Source organism: Megalops cyprinoides, chromosome 16 (genome assembly GCF_013368585.1).
Source record: "Megalops cyprinoides isolate fMegCyp1 chromosome 16, fMegCyp1.pri, whole genome shotgun sequence".
Lineage (NCBI taxonomy): Eukaryota > Metazoa > Chordata > Actinopteri > Elopiformes > Megalopidae > Megalops > Megalops cyprinoides.
In genome coordinates, this window is record NC_050598.1 from 33,685,174 (window position 1) to 33,709,051 (window position 23,878).

The following is a 23,878-nucleotide window of genomic DNA, read 5'->3' on the forward strand; positions in this document are numbered from 1 at the left end:
CTACGGACTACGCAAGCATCGCTGAAGGCGGAGCCCCGGAAACGCACCAGGGCCCCTCACTCTCATGGTCTACAGCGACGCCCCGTGTTTTCCGCGCAGACTGCTCAGGGAAAAGACGGAGGCTGGAATACCCGTTGCCACTCACGGTTTCGGCGACAAATACGACAAATGCATGTAATGTACTTTGAGTAATATATGTTGCAATATTTACAATGCAAACGAACGAACACCATTCCCATACCGAAAATTCCATTAACAAAATGCAGATAATACACAGTCACACTTAACAAGACACAGCTAATGCCTTCCATGCGAAAAGATATCTGCAAAATCAAGTTACGAATTTAGTGGCATTGGGTTAAAACAAATTAATATAAAAAGGGTATAAGTTTTATTATTCAAGTCTACACTTAAACACAGGAAACGTAAAGCGAAAATTATTAATACTTCGACCTGATAACGCCATATTCTTACCTTCTCGCTGTTGGGGAGAGTGTGGTTCCGTTTAAAAGAGTCCCCTCCATTAATACTGATCAGTTCCGCATCCGCAGGCGGAAACGGAGCGGGGAAAACCACAACGTCACTCTTCAGTGTGTCCGAGCTAAAACACACGTCATACTGCTGAGTAGATTTAGCGTAAGACCAGCTCCCGTCAGGGTGTGTGGTGATCACTGGGGCGCTGTGTATACTCAAACCGCCGTCTGTCCTGTGGCATTTTACAGCTACTAAACTAATCAGGCTCAGTAAAAATACAACTGACACCGAAATAATGCCGATCAGCAAATACAGGTTCAAATCGGAGAAACTCTCCTCCTTCACCGGCAGCTGTCGGAACGATGTCTGGATTTCACCGGTACTTTCAACAACCACAACATCAATAGACACAGTCGCCGACAGCGAAGGTTCTCCGTGGTCAGAAACCACAATAACCAACGGGTGCGTCTTCAAGTCATTGTCACTCATCCGCCTCTTAGTCCTGATTTCCCCGCTGCTGCTTCCGATTCGGAAGAGACTGCTTCCCTTGGGTTCCGCCATGTGATAAGAAAGCAGCGCGTTGTAGCCAGAGTCTGCGTCTACAGCCCTGATCTTGGCCACAAAGTAGCCCGCTTCAGCAGAATACGGAATGTTCTCAGTATTAACCGAGCCCTGGTCAGAATAGGGAGGGAGAACCCCAGGACTGTTGTCATTCTCATCCAGGATGAAAACGTTCACAGTCGCGTTGCTGCTCAGTGGAGGGACACCAGAGTCTGTGGCCTGAACCCGAAACTGCAGCGTTTTTACTTCCTCGTAGTTAAAAGACTGCAGGCTGTAGATTTCTCCACTCACAGAGTTCACGTTAACGGCTGATGACGGGGGCGCGCCTTTGCCAGAACTCCCCAGTAAAGAATAAGTCACTTTGGCGTTGTCGTTTAAATCCGGATCAAAGGCAGATACGGTGTGAATCACAGAGCCCACCTGGCCGTTTTCTTTCACATACACATTAATCACGGGCTCTGCAAAGCGCGGCGCGTTGTCGTTCACATCAGAAACGTGCACAGTAATAACGCTGGTGCTGGAGAGAGGCGGAGTCCCTTCATCTGTAGCTGTGATGGTGACGTTGTACTGAGAAGCGCTCTCTCTGTCCAGCGGCCCGTCAACCACTAAAGAGTAATAGTTATCACTAGAAGATTGCAGTTTGAAAGGAACAGAACCAACAATGCGGATATTAACAACTCCGTTTTTACCTCCGTCTCTGTCCGACACCGTAATTAAAGCTACAGCTGTTCCGACTTTCGCGTCTTCTCTGACTGTGTTCATTAGTGATGTTACGGATATATCGGGAGGATTGTCATTCTCATCAACCACTTCAATCAATAGTTTGCAATGAGTACTCCGAGGAGGGAGGCCTTTATCCCGAGCCTGGACGCGCAATTCAAAAGCAGCGTTTTCTTCATAGTCAAGATCCGCTTTTGTAGTAATCTCACCAGTGTCCTGATTGATGGAGAAAATATCCATCGGATTCACATTACCGTGCTGAACGAAGGAGTAAAGGATTTCGCTGTTTATTCCTTCATCCATATCCGTCGCATTGAGTGTTATTATTGATGTTCCTGGGGGTATATTCTCAGACACACGGACTTTAAAGAGAGAGCTGCTGAATGCTGGAGTATTATCGTTCACATCTATTACGTTAACAGTGATCTGCAAAGTCCCGGATCTGGGAGGTTTTCCTCCGTCAACAGCAGTCAGCAGGAGCTGAATCACAGGCTGTTTCTCTCGGTCTAAAGCTTTCTGCAGCACTAACTCAGCAGATACACTCTGCTCTCCACCGCTCTGTACATCCAGGGAGAAGTGCTCATTCGGACTCAGCTTGTAGCTCTTTACGGAATTACTGCCCACATCGGGGTCATTGGCGATAGGAAGAGGAAATCTCTCCCCTGAAAACGCATATTCGGTGACATTTAAAACGTGTGAATGTTCGAGGAATGACGGCGCATTGTCATTGACATCGAGAATATTTACTTCAACACGATAAAAAGTAATGGGATCATAAGCGACAGCCTCGATTTTAATAGCGCATTTCGCTGCACTAAGACATAGCTCCTCTCGGTCGATCCTGTCGTTCACAAATAAAACACCAGTCTTTAAATTTACCTCGAGATACGTCTTACTGGATCCGGATACAATCTGAAACCTTCGTGACTCCAGTTCTTGAACAATAAGATTGAGATCCTTGGATATATTTCCCACAGCTGTTCCCTTGTCCACCTCCTCTGATACAGAATAGACAATTTTCCCAAAGCACACAACCCTTAGACACGAAAGAACCGCGCACTGTATCCAAAGGCGACGTGCTGGACTGGGAATGCCCATCGCTTACAGACCGCACTAAAGCTGAAATGCACGGTATATCTACAGCACTAATGCAGACGTCTGTATCAGCATAATTATAGAAAGAAAGAGCCGAGTGCAGCTCCTGTGCGCCTTGTTGTAACAAAGCCGTATCTGCTCGGTCACTCTGTGAATTCCTTATTTCAGGGGTGGAGCTCAAGGAAGCCGGATTTCATTTCCATGGTCAACACCGACACCCTGCGTTCCAGAATGGTAACTGCGAGAGATGCCACCATTTAACTATGTCGGCAACAGGAAAAAGAAACAATATCATCATTTTTACGCCACCCTTAGAAAATATTACACAATTACAATACCAGTACCTCAACCTCCATGTAGAAATCCTATTAGATTAGAAGTGTGCGTGTATGCATGCATGTGTGTATACATGTGTGTATGTGTATGCATATATGTACTTACATCGGATATACAGAGACATACCGCGCTTCTCTGGCATGGATGAACGCGTACATAGTTTGCAAATTTAAACACAATCATCACAAACGAAAAAGGCTTCATTCCTGAAAGGAGGTGATATAAATTCGATATCGTTTAAACTATATGCATTGTTATAAATGTAAGAAGGGTAAATATAAAATAAAAAAATCAGTATCTAGACCCAATAATTATGTTAGATGAAAACGAAAGTTGCTTTCAGGTCACGTCGTTCATCGCAACGAAAATTGTTACTTTAGTTCAAGAAGCGTCTTACTATATTTAAGATGATACCAATGATTTATCCGAACATTAAAAATAAACAAATGAAAATAATTAGCTCCGTCTATGACTTTCCACAATGTCGGTACGTCTGAATATTCATGTTGTCTTGCGGCATGATTTCAAAAACAATAAAAGTATTAATATGCGCATTGGCCCGGCGTTGTCTTATTAGATGTACAAATCTTTAAATCAATTTATACGAATTCTTTAACATTATTCGGTTCATAACATTTGTAAGCCATTCAGAATGATGATTATTTTTGGATACAAGTTAAACAATCCGATGAATTATTACAAAGCAAGTAAAGGAATTCTTAGATTTGGCAGATGTACAAGGTAAATAACGACAACACGCAATTGAGAATTGAAATACAAAAATAGTTATGAGGACACCAGGCTGCTACGTCACCTATTTCACCGAGGAACTCGGCACTGGAAGCAGTGAAACTGACATGATTTTTTAAAATTCACCAGGCAAAATAAACCTGACACCGAGGGGCTTTCTTAAAGATCGTAAAACATACACTTCCAAGAAATTATACAAGCGCAAAAACGACGCGGGAATTCATATTTTAAAAGAAAGGGAATGCTCCCCCGTCTGAAAAAAACTTTCTCTTACCTTCTCGCTGCTGGGGAGAGTGTGGTTCCGTTTAAAAGTGTCCCCTCCATTAATACTGATCAGTTCCGCATCCGCAGGCGGAAACGGCGCGGGGAAAACCACAACGTCACTCTTCAGTGTGTCTGAGCTAAAACACACGTCATACTGCTGAGTAGATTTAGCGTAAGACCAGCTCCCGTCAGGGTGTGTGGTGATCACTGGGGCGCTGTGTATACTCAAACCGCCGTCTGTCCTGTGGCATTTTACAGCTACTAAACTAATCAGGCTCAGTAAAAATACAACTGACACCGAAATAATGCCGATCAGCAAATACAGGTTCAAATCGGAGAAACTCTCCTCCTTCACCGGCAGCTGTCGGAACGATGTCTGGATTTCACCGGTACTTTCAACAACCACAACATCAATAGACACAGTCGCCGACAGCGAAGGTTCTCCGTGGTCAGAAACCACAATAACCAACGGGTGCGTCTTCAAGTCATTGTCACTCATCCGCCTCTTAGTCCTGATTTCCCCGCTGCTGCTGCCGATTCGGAAGAGACTGCTTCCCTTGGGTTCGGCCATGTGATAAGAAAGCAGCGCGTTGTAGCCAGAGTCTGCGTCTACAGCCCTGATCTTGGCCACAAAGTAGCCCGCTTCAGCAGAATACGGAATGTTCTCAGCATTAACCGAGCCCTGGTCAGAATAGGGCGGGAGAACCCCAGGACTGTTGTCATTCTCATCCAGGATGAAAACGTTCACAGTCGCGTTGCTGCTCAGTGGAGGGACACCAGAGTCTGTGGCCTGAACTTGAAACTGCAGCGTTTTTACTTCCTCGTAGTTAAAAGACTGCAGGCTGTAGATTTCTCCACTCACAGAGTTCACGTTGACGGCTGATGACGGGGGCGCGCCTTTGCCAGAACTCCCCAGTAAAGAATAAGTCACTTTGGCGTTGTCGTCTAAATCCGGATCAAAGGCAGATACGGTGTGAATCACAGAGCCCACCTGGCCGTTTTCTTTCACATACACATTAATCACGGGCTCTGCAAAGCGCGGCGCGTTGTCGTTCACATCAGAAACGTGTACAGTAATAACGCTGGTGCTGGAGAGAGGCGGAGTCCCTTCATCTGTAGCTGTGATGGTGACGTTGTACTGAGAAGCGCTCTCTCTGTCCAGCGGCCGGTCAACCACTAAAGAGTAATAGTTCTTATAATTTGCTTGCAGTTTAAATGGGAGCTCGAGAGAGATGTAACAGTTAACGAATCCGTTTTTCCCACCGTCTCTATCAAAGACTGATACAAGAGCTACGGCTGTGCCCGTCGTTGCGTCTTCCTTCACTGTATTTAAAAGTGACGTCACCGTTATTACTGGAGCATTGTCGTTAAGATCCACAACTTCCACCAGCACTTTACAGTGTGCGGCCATTGGGGGCTGGCCTTTGTCACTCGCTTGAGCACGGATTTCAAAAGCATTATTTTGTTCATAATCAATATCCCCATTGACAGTCATTTCCCCCGTATTTGGATCAATATGAAAAATGTTTAAAATATCGTCTTGCTCATGTTTACTGAAGGAGTACACGATTTCACTGTTCGTTCCTTCATCCAAATCAGTCGCATTAAGCGATATGATGGATGTCCCCCGAGGTACATTTTCCAAAACTCGAGTTTTATACAAAGAGCTGCTGAAAACCGGCGTGTTGTCATTAATATCCAAAACATTAACTGCAATCTCTGAGGAGCCGGATCTCTGTGGATTACCTCCGTCAACAGCAGTCAGTAGGAGCTGAATCACAGGCTGTTTCTCTCGGTCTAAAGCTTTCTGCAGCACCAACTCAGCAGATACACTCTGCTCTCCACCGCTCTGTACATCCAGGGAGAAGTGCTCATTCGGACTCAGCTTGTATGTGTTTACAGCATTTTTCCCTACATCCGCATCATAGGCCCTGGGCAAAGGAAATCTCACTCCCGGCAGGGTGTTCTCTGTTATATTAATATGCTGGGATGTTGCTCGAAACGCTGGCGCATTGTCATTGACATCCAAAATACTTATTTCCACACGATAAAGTCTCAAAGGATCGTTCATAACAGCTTCGACATTAATGGAACATTTGAGCGCGTTTGGACAAAGCTCCTCTCTATCAATTCTCTCATTCACATACAGCACCCCAGTTTTTAAATTTACCTCGAAATATTTCTTCCTGGAGCCATCTACAATCTGAAAAGCGCGCGATTCCAGGTCCTGAACATTCAAGTTTAAATCCTTGGCGATATTTCCCACAAAGGTCCCCGGGTTCACCTCCTCCGAAACGGAATAAGACAGCTGTGCAGACACCGCTTCCCAGCTACAGAACAGCAGCAGCACCAGACCATACATCGCCACAGATTCCTTTTGCATTTCTAAATACATTTCTCCGCTTCCCTGGGTGTAAGCATAGATCCAAAGAGGTTTCTCGATATTGTCAAATACAAAACAAAAATAAAAATCGATGTAAGATTATTTTAAATGAAGCAGAGTATGCATCGGCCTCCGACCCATCCTCGCGTCCTGCGTTTGTGTAACAAAGCCCTGTATAACCGCTTCCCCCCTCCCTGACGAGGAGGGGCCCAGAGACGCAGGGCGGAGTATTTCACTTTGTGAGCCAACAGAGACACCGTGTGGAACAGCCATGGAACTTACCCCCTTTAAATAGGTAATTAACCACGTTAACGGAACCAATTTAATTTCCCATAAAATAGGAAATACCTGCATCATCATATAGATATAATGTAGACTGATAAAACGACAAAAGATCAACCGTCAGAGAATGGAATCTGCGAAATAATCGTGAGCTAAGATTCTGTAACTTCCAGCCTGATACACCACTGCGAAAACCGATGCATTTTTAAATCAATGTCCTACATATTTTGCAAATCGTGACGTTTTGGTCTTTTGCTCATGAGCAACAAATGTGAATATTTGCACGTTTGTAAGTCGCTTTGGATAAAAGCGTCTGCTAAATAAATAAATGTAAATGTAAATGTACTTGAATTGACACGTAAGGGTATTGGTTTCATTGAATTCGGTTGGTGATACATGGTATTTCTAATTGAATCAATACTACAGCGAAGCATTTGAAGCAATTTGGCTTCTCAATAAATACAGGGTCATAAAATCGTGAAAAAAAAGAAAATTGCATGTAAGTGATATGACCACTGATTTCAGCTCAAGATGTACGCCAAAAGTTGCCAGAACGTCGTTCTTGAACATGCAAATTGAGAATCATGCGTTAATGTCGAAATATAGACATTTCACATAAAAGACATTCTCACCACAATGTATAGAGTTCAGCACCACCACACAGAAACAAAGAAGCTCATCAAGACCGACGGTGTTGAGAGCTGTCAGCCCGGGGTGGAGAGCGGGTGACACTGAAATGGTAAATGAAAACCAAAGAAGACCGCAGGAGATGACGCTGAGCGAAGGGAAGAGAGATTTCAGCACGGCGGACAGCTCCACCCAGCGACAGCAAAGCGGGCTCCCATTCCCAGTGTAAAGCCCGGGTGCAGACCTACGGACTTTTTACAAATAGCGTATTTTAACTGACACTCCCAGGTGAAACAGGTGTGTATAAGCGTTCAGGTTTTGCAGATAAAGAGATGAAAAGCTGATTCTTACCTTCTCGCTGTTGGGAAGCGTGTGGTTCCGTTTAAAAGTGTCCCCTCCATTAATACTGATCAGTTCCGCATCCGCAGGCGGAAACGGCGCGGGGAAAACCACAACGTCACTCTTCAGTGTGTCTGAGCTAAAACACACGTCATACTGCTGAGTAGATTTAGCGTAAGACCAGCTCCCGTCAGGGTGTGTGGTGATCACTGGGGCGCTGTGTATACTCAAACCGCCGTCTGTCCTGTGGCATTTTACAGCTACTAAACTAATCAGGCTCAGTAAAAATATAACTGTCACCGAAATAATGCCGATCAGCAAATACAGGTTCAAATCGGAGAAACTCTCCTCCTTCACCGGCAGCTGTCGGAACGATGTCTGGATTTCACCGGTACTTTCAACAACCACAACATCAATAGACACAGTCGCCGACAGCGAAGGTTCTCCGTGGTCAGAAACCACAATAACCAACGGGTGCGTCTTCAAGTCATTGTCACTCATCCGCCTCTTAGTCCTGATTTCCCCGCTGCTGCTTCCGATTCGGAAGAGACTGCTTCCCTTGGGTTCGGCCATGTGATAAGAAAGCAGCGCGTTGTAGCCAGAGTCTGCGTCTACAGCCCTGATCTTGGCCACAAAGTAGCCCGCTTCAGCAGAATACGGAATGTTCTCAGCATTAACCGAGCCCTGGTCAGAATAGGGCGGGAGAACCCCAGGACTGTTGTCATTCTCATCCAGGATGAAAACGTTCACAGTCGCGTTGCTGCTCAGTGGGGGGGCACCAGAGTCTGTGGCCTGAACCTGAAACTGCAGCGTTTTTACTTCCTCGTAGTTAAAAGACTGCAGGCTGTAGATTTCTCCACTCACAGAGTTCACGTTGACGGCTGATGACGGGGGCGCACCTTTGTCAGAACTCCCCAGTAAAGAATAAGTCACTTTGGCGTTGTCGTTTAAATCCGGGTCAAAGGCAGATACGGTGTGAATCACAGAGCCCACCTGGCCGTTTTCTTTCACATACACATTAATCACGGGCTCTGCAAAGCGCGGCGCGTTGTCGTTCACATCAGAAACGTGTACAGTAATAACGCTGGTGCTGGAGAGAGGCGGAGTCCCTTCATCTGTAGCTGTGATGGTGACGTTGTACTGAGAAGCGCGCTCTCTGTCCAGCGGCCCGTCAACCACTAAAGAGTAATAGTTCTTATAGGAGGACTGCAGTTTGAAAGGAGCAAAACCAGCGAGATTACATTTCACAAATCCATTTTTACCGCCGTCTTTATCTGATACTGTTATCAAAGCCACCACTGTACCAGTTTGAGCGTCTTCCTTAACCGGGCTCATTAGCGACGTTACAGAGATCTCTGGCGCATTGTCGTTCACATCAACAACTTCGACTAACACTTTGCAGTGAGTACTGCGTGGAGAATGCCCTCGGTCGGTCGCCTGCGCGCGGATTTCATATGCTGCGCTTTCTTCGTAATCTAAACTCCCCTTCAGTGTAATTTCTCCTGTTATCGGATCAATATCAAAAACATCAACAGGATCCAGACCCCCTCGTTCCACTATAGAATATAAAATCTCGCCGTTTACTCCTTCGTCTAAGTCTGTGGCATTGAGGGTGAGTATTGTTGTTCCAAAAGGAACATTCTCAGACACACGAACTTTATACAATGAGCTGCTAAATATGGGGGCATTGTCGTTCACATCTATTATACTAACAGTGATCTGCAAAGTCCCGGATCTGGGAGGTTTTCCTCCGTCAACAGCAGTCAGCAGGAGCTGAATCACAGGCTGTTTCTCTCGGTCTAAAGCTTTCTGCAGCACCAACTCAGCAGATACACTCTGCTCTCCACCGCTCTGTACATCCAGGGAGAAGTGCTCATTCGGACTCAGCTTGTAGCTCTTTACCGAATTACTGCCAACATCGGGGTCATTAGCTATAGGCAGAGGAAACCTTTCTCCGGGAGCCGATGATTCTGGAATATGCAAAATTCGTGATCTATCCAGGAATAACGGCGCATTATCATTGATATCTAAAATATTAATTTCAACACGATAAAGTTGCATTGGGTGATTCAATATGGCCTCTATGTTTAAAGAGCACTTTGCCAGATTGGGACACAGCGCCTCTCTGTCTATTCTCTCATTAACATACAGAATTCCTGTTTTCAGATTTACCTCGAAATATCTCTTATTAGAGCCGGTTACAATCCGAAGCCCACGCGACTCCAGGTCTTGCACGTTCAGATTTAGATCCTTGGCGATATTTCCCACAAACGTTCCTTTGTCCACCTCCTCCGATACGGAATAAACAGTCTGTGCGGAAGACCATCTTAAAAGATAAAACAGGGCGATAAACTGTATCCACACAAGTCCTGTCTGTTCCCAAAAAGCCATTATAGCGCTCATCCTGACTGTTTACTGCGGCAAGGTCCAAGTAAAGGCAACGCTCACAATGCAGTGAAAGCATTCATTTTAATCCAAACAGCGTATATCGCAGTGTGGTGTGTCACACCACCATTCTGCCCGTCTCTTCAATAAGGCGTAATGGGGAGTATCAGTGCGCCTCTCTCCTTTCATATAGGAGGAGCCTGAAAATGAAGTCAGCGTTTTGTTTTATGTGGTCTACAGCGCCACCTTGTGTTACCTTTATTATCATCCACCGTTTCTCGGAGTTTTGATGATCCAAAAAGGAAAACCTTTCAGGGCGTTGTCAAAGCCCATATTCAGGAAAAGTGTATTTTCCATTAAAATATTTCGTTTCAGAATGACAGAATGTAAATATCATCGCTAATACATGCACATCAGATGATGGTCTACTGATTAATGAGTGTTTCTGAGCGGTAGTAGGTCGCAGGAACACTAAAAGGACTGCGCCGAGGGAAAGCGCAAAGTAACAGACAGGTTCTTATCTTTCCTCCTATTAATGCCCACATCAGAGCGATATTAAAACCTGAAACACTTTTCATTTTTGTCATGTTCAAAAGTGCATTTTGAAAGGTGTAAATACAGAGTTCTAATACATCGTCCACATTGCGGTTAGTACTTAATTGTGAAACATGAACGTGCCACGTAAATTTATTAATGTCAATAAAGTGTTATTTGTTTAACTGTCATTTGTTAATGTAATGTAGAAAGTAGTGCTGGCCAAAAACGTGCGGACACATAAAGAATGTGAAAAAATTGAGTATGCACATGCGATTTACAGACGCAGAGATTATGAAAATGGTGCCGTGCAATAACAACAACAAACGACATGTTTATATTGATTAAAAGTGATTAATGAATGAGAATATCAGCCTGCAGGCGAAAGGATTTAAAACCCCACGCGACCCATCCGCAAAAATGATCAAAGAACGTGTGGCGAGACGGACTTTACCCTCCTCAAAAATGAACGCATCTCTAAAATAATTTCAAACAAATAATGCACCGTACGCAATTGTGCAGAATGAAGGAAATACTTACAAACCGCCTGACAACCTTTGAACGCAACTGAAAATGTTTACTTCTCTTCCTTCACCACTGCAGAAACTTTGTACAACTTCGTGAACATCATGGAGTTTAAAAAAGAAGGAATGTTGCCCACTCATTAACATGAAATAAATATTATATTATCAATCTTACCTTCTCGCTGTTGGGGAGCGTGTGGTTCCGTTTAAAAGTGTCCCCTCCATTAATACTGATCAGTTCCGCATCCGCAGGCGGAAACGGCGCGGGGAAAACCACAACGTCACTCTTCAGTGTGTCTGAGCTAAAACACACGTCATACTGCTGAGTAGATTTAGCGTAAGACCAGCTCCCGTCAGGGTGTGTGGTGATCACTGGGGCGCTGTGTATACTCAAACCGCCGTCTGTCCTGTGGCATTTTACAGCTACTAAACTAATCAGGCTCAGTAAAAATATTACTGACACCGAAATAATGCCGATCAGCAAATACAGGTTCAAATCGGAGAAACTCTCCTCCTTCACCGGCAGCTGTCGGAACGACGTCTGGATTTCACCGGTACTTTCAACAACCACAACATCAATAGACACAGTCGCCGACAGCGAAGGTTCTCCGTGGTCAGAAACCACAATAACCAACGGGTGCGTCTTCAAGTCATTGTCACTCATCCGCCTCTTAGTCCTGATTTCCCCGCTGCTGCTTCCGATTCGGAAGAGACTGCTTCCCTTGGGTTCGGCCATGTGATAAGAAAGCAGCGCGTTGTAGCCAGAGTCTGCGTCTACAGCCCTGATCTTGGCCACAAAGTAGCCCGCTTCAGCAGAATACGGAATGTTCTCAGCATTAACCGAGCCCTGGTCAGAATAGGGAGGGAGAACCCCAGGACTGTTGTCATTCTCATCCAGGATGAAAACGTTCACAGTCGCGTTGCTGCTCAGTGGAGGGACACCAGAGTCTGTGGCCTGAACTTGAAACTGCAGCGTTTTTACTTCCTCGTAGTTAAAAGACTGCAGGCTGTAGATTTCTCCACTCACAGAGTTCACGTTGACGGCTGATGACGGGGGCGCGCCTTTGCCAGAACTCCCCAGTAAAGAATAAGTCACTTTGGCGTTGTCGTCTAAATCCGGATCAAAGGCAGATACGGTGTGAATCACAGAGCCCACCTGGCCGTTTTCTTTCACATACACATTAATCACGGGCTCTGCAAAGCGCGGCGCGTTGTCGTTCACATCAGAAACGTGTACAGTAATAACGCTGGTGCTGGAGAGAGGCGGAGTCCCTTCATCTGTAGCTGTGATGGTGACGTTGTACTGAGAAGCGCTCTCTCTGTCCAGCGGCCCGTCAACCACTAAAGAGTAATAGTTCTTATAATTTGTTTCCAAACTGAAGGGTGACTCTTGATTAATATTACAATTCACAATTCCGTTTTTACCATCATCTCTATCAAGGACTGTCACAAGAGCTACGGCTGTGCCGATCTTTGCGTCTTCCCTCACGCTGTTTAACAGTGACGTCACTGTTATTTCAGGCGCATTGTCGTTAAGATCTACAATTTCTACCAGTAATTTTGAATGACTGGACATGGGCGGCTGCGCTTTATCCTTCGCTTCAGGACGAATTTCGAAAGCTTTGTTTTGTTCGAAATCAATGATTCCCGTAACTGTAACTGTTCCCGTCTGTGGATCAATTGCAAACATATCCATCATGTTGTCTTGCTCAAGCTTACTAAAGGAATAAACGATTTCACCATTGGTACCTGCGTCTATATCAGTTGCATTTAAAGTTATTATCGATGTTCCTCGAGGGATATTTTCAAAAATTCTAACTTTATACAAAGAGTTACTGAAAACCGGCGGGTTATCATTGATGTCTAAAACGTTCACAATAATCTGCATAGTGCCGGATCTGGGAGGTTTTCCTCCGTCAACAGCAGTCAGTAGGAGCTGAATCACAGGCTGTTTCTCTCGGTCTAAAGCTTTCTGCAGCACTAACTCAGCAGATACACTCTGCTCTCCACCGCTCTGTACATCCAGGGAGAAGTGCTCATTCGGACTCAGCTTGTATGTGTTTACAGCATTTTTCCCGACATCCGCATCATAGGCCCTGGGCAAAGGAAATCTCACTCCCGGCAGGGTGTTCTCTGTTATATTAATATGCTGGGATGTTGCTCGAAACGCTGGCGCATTGTCATTGACATCCAAAATACTTATTTCCACACGATAAAGTCTCAAAGGATCGTTCATAACAGCTTCGACATTAATGGAACATTTGAGCGCGTTTGGACAAAGCTCCTCTCTATCAATTCTCTCATTCACATACAGCACCCCAGTTTTTAAATTTACCTCGAAATATTTCTTCCTGGAGCCATCTACAATCTGAAAAGCGCGCGATTCCAGGTCCTGAACATTCAAGTTTAAATCCTTGGCGATATTTCCCACAAAGGTCCCCGGGTTCACCTCCTCCGAAACGGAATAAGACAGCTGTGCAGACACCGCTTCCCAGCTACAGAACAGCAGCAGCACCAGACCATACATCGCCACAGATTCCTTTTGCATTTCTAAATACATTTCTCCGCTTCCCTGGGTGTAAGCATAGATCCAAAGAGGTTTCTCGATATTGTCAAATACAAAACAAAAATAAAAATCGATGTAAGATTATTTTAAATGAAGCAGAGTATGCATCGGCCTCCGACCCATCCTCGCGTCCTGCGTTTGTGTAACAAAGCCCTGTATAACCGCTTCCCCCCTCCCTGACGAGGAGGGGCCCAGAGACGCAGGGCGGAGTATTTCACTTTGTGAGCCAACAGAGACACCGTGTGGAACAGCCATGGAACTTACCCCCTTTAAATAGGTAATTAACCACGTTAACGGAACCAATTTAATTTCCCATAAAATAGGAAATACCTGCATCATCATATAGATATAATGTAGACTGATAAAACGACAAAAGATCAACCGTCAGAGAATGGAATCTGCGAAATAATCGTGAGCTAAGATTCTGTAACTTCCAGCCTGATGCACCACAGCGAAAACCGATGCATTTTTAAATCAATGTCCTACATATTTTGCAAATCGTGACGTTTTGGTCTTTTGCTCATGAGCAACAAATGTGAATATTTGCACGTTTGTAAGTCGCTTTGGATAAAAGCGTCTGCTAAATAAATAAATGTAAATGTAAATGTACTTGAATTGACACGTAAGGGTATTGGTTTCATTGAATTCGGTTGGTGATACATGGTATTTCTAATTGAATCAATACTACAGCGAAGCATTTGAAGCAATTTGGCTTCTCAATAAATACAGGGTCATAAAATCGTGAAAAAAAAGAAAATTGCATGTAAGTGATATGACCACTGATTTCAGCTCAAGATGTACGCCAAAAGTTGCCAGAACGTCGTTCTTGAACATGCAAATTGAGAATCATGCGTTAATGTCGAAATATAGACATTTCACATAAAAGACATTCTCACCACAATGTATAGAGTTCAGCACCACCACACAGAAACAAAGAAGCTCATCAAGACCGACGGTGATGAGAGCTGTCAGCCCGGGGTGGAGAGCGGGTGACACTGAAATGGTAAATGAAAACCAAAGAAGACCGCAGGAGATGACGCTGAGCGAAGGGAAGAGAGATTTCAGCACGGCGGACAGCTCCACCCAGCGACAGCAAAGCGGGCTCCCATTCCCAGTGTAAAGCCCGGGTGCAGACCTACGGACTTTTTACAAATAGCGTATTTTAACTGACACTCCCAGGTGAAACAGGTGTGTATAAGCGTTCAGGTTTTGCAGATAAAGAGATGAAAAGCTGATTCTTACCTTCTCGCTGTTGGGAAGCGTGTGGTTCCGTTTAAAAGTGTCCCCTCCATTAATACTGATCAGTTCCGCATCCGCAGGCGGAAACGGCGCGGGGAAAACCACAACGTCACTCTTCAGTGTGTCTGAGCTAAAACACACGTCATACTGCTGAGTAGATTTAGCGTAAGACCAGCTCCCGTCAGGGTGTGTGGTGATCACTGGGGCGCTGTGTATACTCAAACCGCCGTCTGTCCTGTGGCATTTTACAGCTACTAAACTAATCAGGCTCAGTAAAAATATAACTGACACCGAAATAATGCCGATCAGCAAATACAGGTTCAAATCGGAGAAACTCTCCTCCTTCACCGGCAGCTGTCGGAACGATGTCTGGATTTCACCGGTACTTTCAACAACCACAACATCAATAGACACAGTCGCCGACAGCGAAGGTTCTCCGTGGTCAGAAACCACAATAACCAACGGGTGCGTCTTCAAGTCATTGTCACTCATCCGCCTCTTAGTCCTGATTTCCCCGCTGCTGCTGCCGATTCGGAAGAGACTGCTTCCCTTGGGTTCGGCCATGTGATAAGAAAGCAGCGCGTTGTAGCCAGAGTCTGCGTCTACAGCCCTGATCTTGGCCACAAAGTAGCCCGCTTCAGCAGAATACGGAATGTTCTCAGCATTAACCGAGCCCTGGTCAGAATAGGGCGGGAGAACCCCAGGACTGTTGTCATTCTCATCCAGGATGAAAACGTTCACAGTCGCGTTGCTGCTCAGTGGAGGGACACCAGAGTCTGTGGCCTGAACTTGAAACTGCAGCGTTTTTACTTCCTCGTAGTTAAAAGACTGCAGGCTGTAGATTTCACCGGTTAAAGAGTTCACATTTAAAAGAGAAGACACAGGGACACCATTGAATGTATTCTGGGGCAAAGAGTAAGTTACTTGAGCGTTTTCCTTTAAGTCGGGGTCAAAGGCTGACACTGTGTATATAACGGAACCAACTGCACTGTTTTCCTTTAAATAGACCTGCGCGGCGGGATTTGCGAACTGCGGCGCATTGTCGTTCACGTCAGAAACCTGCACTGTAATGACATGGCTGCTGGATAGCGGAGGGTTTCCTTCGTCCTTTGCTATAACTGTCACGTTGTACTCTGAATCTCTCTCTCGATCGAGTGTCCCGTCTAAGATTAAAGAGTAATAGTTCTGGAAGGAGGACTGAAGCTTGAAGGGACTTGACCCTGCGAGCTGACAGTGTACCACGCCGTTTTTGCCCCCGTCCTCATCCGACACGGTCATCAGCGCGATCACGGTGCCTCTACTTGCGCTCTCCGCAACCGGGCTCAGAAGTGACGTCACGGTGACCGCGGGTGGATTGTCGTTGACGTCCAGGACTTCCACTAACAGTTTACAATGTCCAGTCATCGGCATATGCCCCTTGTCAGTTACTTGGACTCGGATTTCAAAAGCAGCATAATCCTCAAAATCAACATCTCCTTTCACTTTTACGTCCCCCGTTTCGGCGTCTATTTCAAACGTATCTAGAATATTGTGGGGAATACGGCTACTGAATGAGTAAGACACCTCACCATTGAAGCCTTCATCCAGGTCTGTCGCTAGCAGGCGTGTAATAACTGTCCCAGCCGGCGTATTTTCGGGTATGGATACTTTATAGACCGACCTGTTAAAAACCGGAGCGTTGTCATTGGCATCTAAAACATGAACGTCAATCATTAAGGTTTCTGATCTGGGGGGGGAGCCTCCATCCACAGCGACGACCTGCAGATGCAGGAGGGGAGTTTTCTCTCTATCTAGAGTCTTCTGCAGCACCAGCTCTACAGGCACGGACCTTTCGCTGTGTGTTTGCACGTCCAAAGCGAAAAAATCGTTTGCCTTTAATTTGTACGTTTTAACTGAGTTTACGCCTACATCCGGGTCATATGCACTCTCCAACGGGAATCGAGTACCAGGCACTGTAAGTTCAGAAATGTTAAGCTGTACGGAGGAGACAGGAAACACGGGCGAATTATCATTAATGTCCAGCACATTGATCTGCACCCGGTACAGCTGCAGCGGGTCGCTCACGATGGCCTCCACATTCACTGCGCAGGAGGCCGCGCCCGGACACAGCTCCTCTCTGTCAACCCGCTCCTTCACAAACAGAATCCCAGTGTCCAAGTTAACCCCGAAATACTGCTTCTTCGACCCCGACGCAATCCGAAACCCACGAGCGCCCAGCTCCGAGGCGCCAAGACCGATATCTTTGGCTATATTTCCAACCGACGTGCCCGTCTTTACCTCCTCCGACACAGTGTAGAGAATCTGCCCGGAAACCAGCTCCCCAAACAAAGACACCAGGATGAGTGTAAAACACACCTCCGAATCTCTTAGGTCCGAACCGAGCATCATCGCTGATATATCCGCATTTGCTCCAAAATAATCCTTAGAGGTGATTAAACAATTAACATTCAAAGAAGCTGACGTTAGTCCGCTAATAAGACCGTCTGACTCGAGCCAAATCCTGAAACATTACACTGTTATGGCTCCGTTTTTAAATAAATCCAATGCCCCCAAGAGGAATTTGAAAGATAAAAATGTACATTTATATTTGCCCGTCTTTGGTCAGAACTGAATTCTTCCCTTCCCTCTTGCGATACCTTGTACCTATATTATTAGACCCCCTCGCAACTCTGGTGCGAAATAAATACATTGAGGGGTGGAGCCTTTGTCTCGTTCAATCTGGCGGAACAAGAGCGACACCCTGTGACCAAAGCTAAAACTACACCGGCACACACGTTTAAACCAGGGACAAGCGTTTCACCGCCTATACCCCTGGTTTAAACGATCCAGCTAGTTAACAAATGCATCATGTAAACTGCTCTCAGATTAAAATGCTATGAATTTAAGTATTTGGCACAAATTGTTACCAGTAGCTACATACTTTGTAGACTTCTGTTGGTGTTTAGAATAGTTTTATTTTATTTATCACCTAGCTATAACAGACTCACTATAATACTTCCATATTAAACTAACAGACTCACTGTAACACTCCCATACTAAACTAACAGACTTACTGTCATACTCCTGTCTAAATTCACTGTAACATGCTTGACTCCACCAGCTAACAGCCAAACTCATCTAATATCATTAAGAAATGCACTCACTTCCTTCAGCGCCCCTGTTAATTCTGTGTGCTTTTGATTACATTTGCATTCTCATATTCTATGTCAAAACAGGAAAAAAATTGCATGTTTGTCTGTCTGTATGTATGTGCACCTGTATGTATGTATGTCTGTACATATGTATGTATGTTGGTATTTATGTATGTATGTATGTCTGTATGTCAGTATGTCAGTGTGTCTGTATGTATCTGAAGCCTCAGGTTTATCCTGTTAATGAATTTTCTAAAAATAATACTCTATAACACTAATTCAAACAATGAATGCTAACACAGGCACAGTAACAATGTTACGCTAACAGTGGCAATGGTGATGTGCTCAAAAGAGAGAGGAGAGAAAGGAGAGGGAGAGAGAGAGAGAGAGAGAGAGAGAGAGAGAGAGGGAGAGAGGGAGAGAGGGAGAGGGAGAGAGAGACAGAGAGAGAGGGAGAGAGAAAAGGAGAGAGGGAGGGAGAGAGAGAAGGAGAGAGGGAGGGAGAGAGGGAGAGGGGGAGGGAGAGAGAGACAGAGAGAGGGAGGGAGAGGGGGAGGGAGGGAAAGAGAGAAAGAGAGAGAGAGAGAGAGAGAGAAGGAGAAAGAGAGGGAGGGAGAGAGGGAGAGGGAGAGGGAGAGGGAGGGAGAGAGAGACAGAGAGAGGGAGGGAGAGGGAGGGAAAGAAAGAAAGAGAGAGAGAGAGAGAGAGAGAGGGAGAGGGAGAGGGAGGGAAAGAGAGAAAGAGAGAGAGAGAGAGAGGGGGGGGGGAGAAAGAGAGAGAGAGAGAGAGAGAGAGAAAGAGAAAAACGATTAAACCATGAATAAGGCCAGAGACATATTTCAGTAAAAAGCTAAACACATCATTTAAATCTGGGCAACACTACCCTAAGGCACGCATCTGGCTAAACATACCTGGGTCTGACTATAATGGCTCCAGGGAGGTTTGACCTGGCCGTGAATGCCCTAAAGGAGAAAGCTAGCAGAGCACTTTATGCCACAAAGAGAAGGCTCTGCAATTTAAACCCTCTGATTAAGGTTTGCCTAAAACTTCTCCAAAGTGTCATTCAGCCACTTCCTCCAAGGCGGTCTCATCCCAACACAACATCCTCCTGACACAATGCACACAGGGCTCAATCAGGCATTTCCCCTTTGGGAAATTAACCGAGATCATTCATATTCAAACTCACTCTATCACGAGGCCCTGCAATATCAAGAGCTGAACCCAAAAAAGAGTCCTCTCAGGGTTAGTGCTGGTATAGGCCATTGCATCCTGCCGAATAATTCATGAATGCGCCAAAAACCCAAAGAGCAAAGTGCTGGATCCTCAGAGCCACAGACAGATGCTGTGCCAGCTGACAGACAGCTCTTAGCTTAGCTGTGATATGTCACTTTTTGATTTTTAATACATTTGCAAAATGTTTACATTTTGCCATTATTGGTTACTGTGTGTAGATTGATGTCCAAAAGAATGCATTTAATCCATTTTAGATTAAATCTATAAGACAACAAAGTGGAAAAGTGAAGCTGTCTGAATGCTTTCTGAAGCGTCTGTACTCTCATAGGTCATGTAGACCACACCCTAATTACACATACATGGGTCTGACAGTTAATGCCAGTTCATCCCTCAGGTAAAGAAAAAGCTCAAAGGGCTCCATTTGCAATTAAAAGAAAACTCCACAATCACACTTTGGTGTAGACTCTTCCACAGAGTCTTCCAAGAGAGATCTGGGGTCCCTTCAGCAAACTCAGCTGCATTGGATGGGACACACATTCACCATGCAGAATAATGCAGAAATATCAGAAACATCATAAATATCATAAAAGAACAACAACAAACTGCAAATAATGAAGGGCAGAATTAGACTGTTTACCATGAGCATTTAACATCCAATACAGAGCACTAAATTTCTGTATGCATCTAAGATCAAGTCCCCAAGACACACTGCAGTTTAAAGCACTACAGACCGGGAGCTGAACCCTCAGAGAAGGTACACTTCGTCTCAGTCAGCTGGCTTCAGAGTCCAGTAACAGCTGTTAGTGCACCACCAAGCTCAGACCAGATCCACTGCTAAACAATAAATTACAAAAAGACAAAATTACAAAACAAACTTAACTGCTATCATTACACACTGCCAGAGTATCTCCACAGGGTCAGAGATACAAACCAGAGCCAGATCCTGGCCAGGTACAGGCTCACTGACCACAGCCTGGCCACAGAGACAGTCATGGCTGCCACAGGAAAAAAGGCTGTGGTTACTGTGTGCCAGGTGAGGCAGAAACAGGTGTGCACTTTCTCTTAAACTGTAATAAACTCCAAACAAGTACAAAAAATAAATATTCTTAGTCTGGGAGAGGGAAACACTGCCCCTTTAGCAGCACGGTATGTATGTAAGTGCCACAGTCTGAGAGACAATGGACAGGAAGCATCTGCCCAGTTGCTGTAAGAATATAAACACAGTGATGGGCCACAGAGACACCGGGAGTTTGTCCCGCACACACTGTAGCATTTCACTCGTTCTGTGATTACCGTCACTGCGTGGCATGTCCCGAAGCTCCACCGCCCTGCCCCTCCTGTTACCGCTCTGCTGCGTGCAGCCTGAGTGACACGCGAAATGTCACTCAAATGTCTTGCACATGCATCAGAAACACGCACACACATTCTTATAAAATTGAAACCTGGTCATGCAGCGCTTCTAATATCGTTGACTCCTTACATGGCTCTTTGCTTGTGTTGTGCTCTGCCTCACTTGTAAGTCACTGTGGATAAAAGCGTCTGACAAATGAATAAATGTAAAATAGAAATATAATCAAATGCTCGCGTACACACATACATATTTGTGTGTAAGAGCTTTTCATATAGATACTATATGTATGAATAAGTTAACAGTATGGATATACGTGCAAGACTTTCATGTTTGTGCGCGGCTTTTATCTTTCATATATTGGCGTGCGAGCCTGTCAGCTGAATACGCGAGGTTTCATATGTGTGCATGTGAGTTCTGTACGCGTGTGAGCGAGGCAGAGTTTGAATTATGCACCAGCGCCTCGTAGATTCACGTGACACCAAGTGCTTTTACAGAGCAGCTCCTCTCTGAATATTTGATTGACAAAGCGCCCTCTGAAATCTGAATTTACCTGATTCGCTTTGTTCCAATACAGTCCGGTCAGCAAATGTTCCACTGTCGAATCCCGTATCTTTAGAGATAATTACCGTCCCACTTCTGATCCCGGGATAGAGCAGCAGATCTGAGGTCCTGCTCCAAAACAGCGACACAAACGCAACACGACCAAACTTTCCGCGGTGCTGCATCTCACTTTGTGGCTGCCAGTAACCATTGTGGTGTGTGCTGTAGCAAACATCTATTCAATATCATCAGAAAAACAACAATATTGTCACTGCCCCGGCAGAAAACGTTTTTCCCCCACGTGTCACATGTAACGCTCCTCCTGTCTGGTCCTGTCGCTTCCTCCTTCACCGGACCGTCTTTCGCATTCGCAGCGAAGAGCGGGCTCTCAGCCGCAGCACAGCGTTGCCTGGGCAACAATGCCACCTGGCGACTGGACGTCTGCAAACTGTTCGTTACAGTTCACCAAAACTGACGCTTAGTGTTGAAAAATGAACAGAAACGCTGGGGTGTTGTTCATTCGCTTCAGGTTCGGCAGTTAGCATAGTGGTAAGGAGTAGGGCTCATAAGCAAAAGTTGCTGGTTCGATTCCCTGCTGGGGCACTGCTGTTGTACCCTTAGGGAGGGTACTTAACCCTGAATTGCCTCGGAAAATATCCAGCTGCATAAATGGATAACACGTAAAAACTGTAACCTATGTAAGTCGCTCTGGATAAGAGCGTCTGCTAAATGACAATAACGGATTGTAACGATAAAAGTACCGTAGAATGACGTAGCGCTTAAGGATGGGGCGACAGTGGGATGATTGTGTGATATCAACAGCGACACTCAATGGATGATGCGAGATAAAATTGGCTCACAAAAGACCTCTTGTGCTACAATCTGGCTACTAACTAAACTTAACCCGTGTGTTTGGGCTTGGGTGAATTATTCTGCTAACATTATTAAACATCATTAAACAGTAAACCTAAAACTAAAGGATCCACAAGAAGGTGGACGGAAGTACCCACACCGCAAACAGAAGTGAAACGCCGCTTACTCAAACTTACTCAAACGCCGTGCGCCGCGATATTCGCAAACCTTCCTCCATCCTTTCGTGGGTCGTGAGACTTAGACTTGGTGAACTCCAGGCACATCTTCCCTTTCCGTTCTAACCCAAATACAAACAAAACAAGAACAATGCAAATGATCTAAAAACAATATTGCAACCTGATAATGGATTTTGCACGCTGTCCATTGCATAACACGCGCCCATATTGCCCAACCATTTGCCCAAAGATGGTGCGCATGCGCAGTCCTCCGTACTGATCGTTTCAGGAAAGCGTTGAGACAGTCTGTGACAATGAAAGTTTTTAAGATTTAAATTTAATAATTCTTTGTAATCAAATAAAAAAGCTCAGAGTCATGTTTTGTACAGGGCAGCAAAATAATTTATTCATAGTTCCATTTCTGCTAATCATTGTTATTTTAAAGTTAATGTTCATTTGTACGAAAACATGGCCTGGTTTATAAATTGATTATTATTGTAGTAATTTCTCTCGGTAATATAAGTCAAACGTATGCTGTTTAATGTTTTAACTGTGTGCCCAGATATCAATATTAGCTTGTATTCGCCCACGTGATTAAATAATTAATTCGTAAATAACTGACTCAAATGGTACAGAATTGATAGGATAATTATTATAATATTTTGCTTTCAAAGCAATAAAAGCCTTTTTCCATACGGATGCTTCAGAGCGGAGCCCCGGATGCAGGAATATCACAGGCTGGCTTCATGCTCGGAGACGGGCGCGTTTCCATGGCAACAGTGCAGCGCGAGGCCGCTCGCTGTCTGTGGTGCTGAAGGGAGTTGTGTGGGATGGCGGACACCAGGCCTGTGTAGGTGGGGAATCCTTTAGTGTACATTCGCAGCAGAAAACCTGCCTGTTTACCTTACGCCTGATAAATGGACCAGTAACAGTACTTAACCATGATTGTTTAACAAGCAATTTTGCACACAGTGCTAACATTGTACTATATATTTACTTATTTTTTACTTATGTCTTTGAGACAATATGATCATTGTAAGCACATAAATTATAATAAATAGAAGATTTTGTAATGTTGCCTTGACATGATCACTTACCCTCTCACTGCACACTGCAGGCGACTGCCCTCATTGCCCTTCCAGTCAGACAGTTCTGCCCCCTGGGACAGCAGTCATTGATGTGAAACTCTCACATTCCAGCTTGGATTACACGCACACTGATATTTGGGTCAAAAATGTGCAAAGCAAAATGAAAAAAAAAATCCTTGTTTTATTAGGTTTGTGAGAATGCCAGTATGCTGGATGAATTTCTGGTTACTGAGAGGATTATGTAAAAATATGACCCTAATATGAATATGAAAGTGTGTGTGAGATGACTGGCTGGTGTGAGCTGCACTCGCTGGCTGAGTGAGCAGCCTCAGGCAGCAGCAGAACACACGGGCAGCGCAGAGAGTCTGGAGCAGTCTAGCTACGCGCTTATGTCAGTGCATCAATACCACCACCCCCCATCCGCGTGC

At 45.0% G+C, this 23,878-nt stretch overlaps 3 protein-coding genes across 4 annotated transcripts in view; all 3 read right to left on the reverse strand.

Annotated features, from left to right (window-relative positions):
• Window positions 1-6,725, reverse strand: part of LOC118790783 (protocadherin alpha-C2-like) — a 58,010-nt gene extending 51,285 nt beyond the window's left edge. For both annotated transcript variants that reach the window (XM_036547834.1, XM_036547838.1), the window contains exon 1: window positions 4,211-6,725. In XM_036547834.1, coding sequence (XP_036403727.1) covers window positions 4,211-6,595 — 2,385 coding nt within the window. In that variant the 5' untranslated portion in view covers window positions 6,596-6,725. The remainder of the gene's footprint in view (window positions 1-4,210) is intronic.
• LOC118791100 (protocadherin alpha-8-like) lies at window positions 8-2,962 on the reverse strand. Its single transcript, XM_036548363.1, has 2 exons — window positions 448-2,962; window positions 8-100 (listed from the first exon to the last, which is right to left on the reverse strand). Exons 1-2 carry the CDS (start codon window positions 2,851-2,853, stop codon window positions 8-10), a joined length of 2,499 nt encoding a protein of 832 aa, XP_036404256.1. The 5' UTR covers window positions 2,854-2,962.
• A 1,022-nt stretch (window positions 6,726-7,747) lies between the features above and the next one.
• On the reverse strand, window positions 7,748-17,467 carry LOC118790712 (protocadherin Fat 4-like). The gene is made up of 3 exons (XM_036547702.1): window positions 15,012-17,467; window positions 11,833-12,593; window positions 7,748-10,239 (listed from the first exon to the last, which is right to left on the reverse strand). The coding sequence occupies exons 1-3, from the start codon at window positions 17,465-17,467 to the stop codon at window positions 7,748-7,750; spliced, it is 5,709 nt and encodes a 1,902-aa protein (XP_036403595.1).
• Between the last annotated feature and the right edge of the window lie 6,411 nt (window positions 17,468-23,878).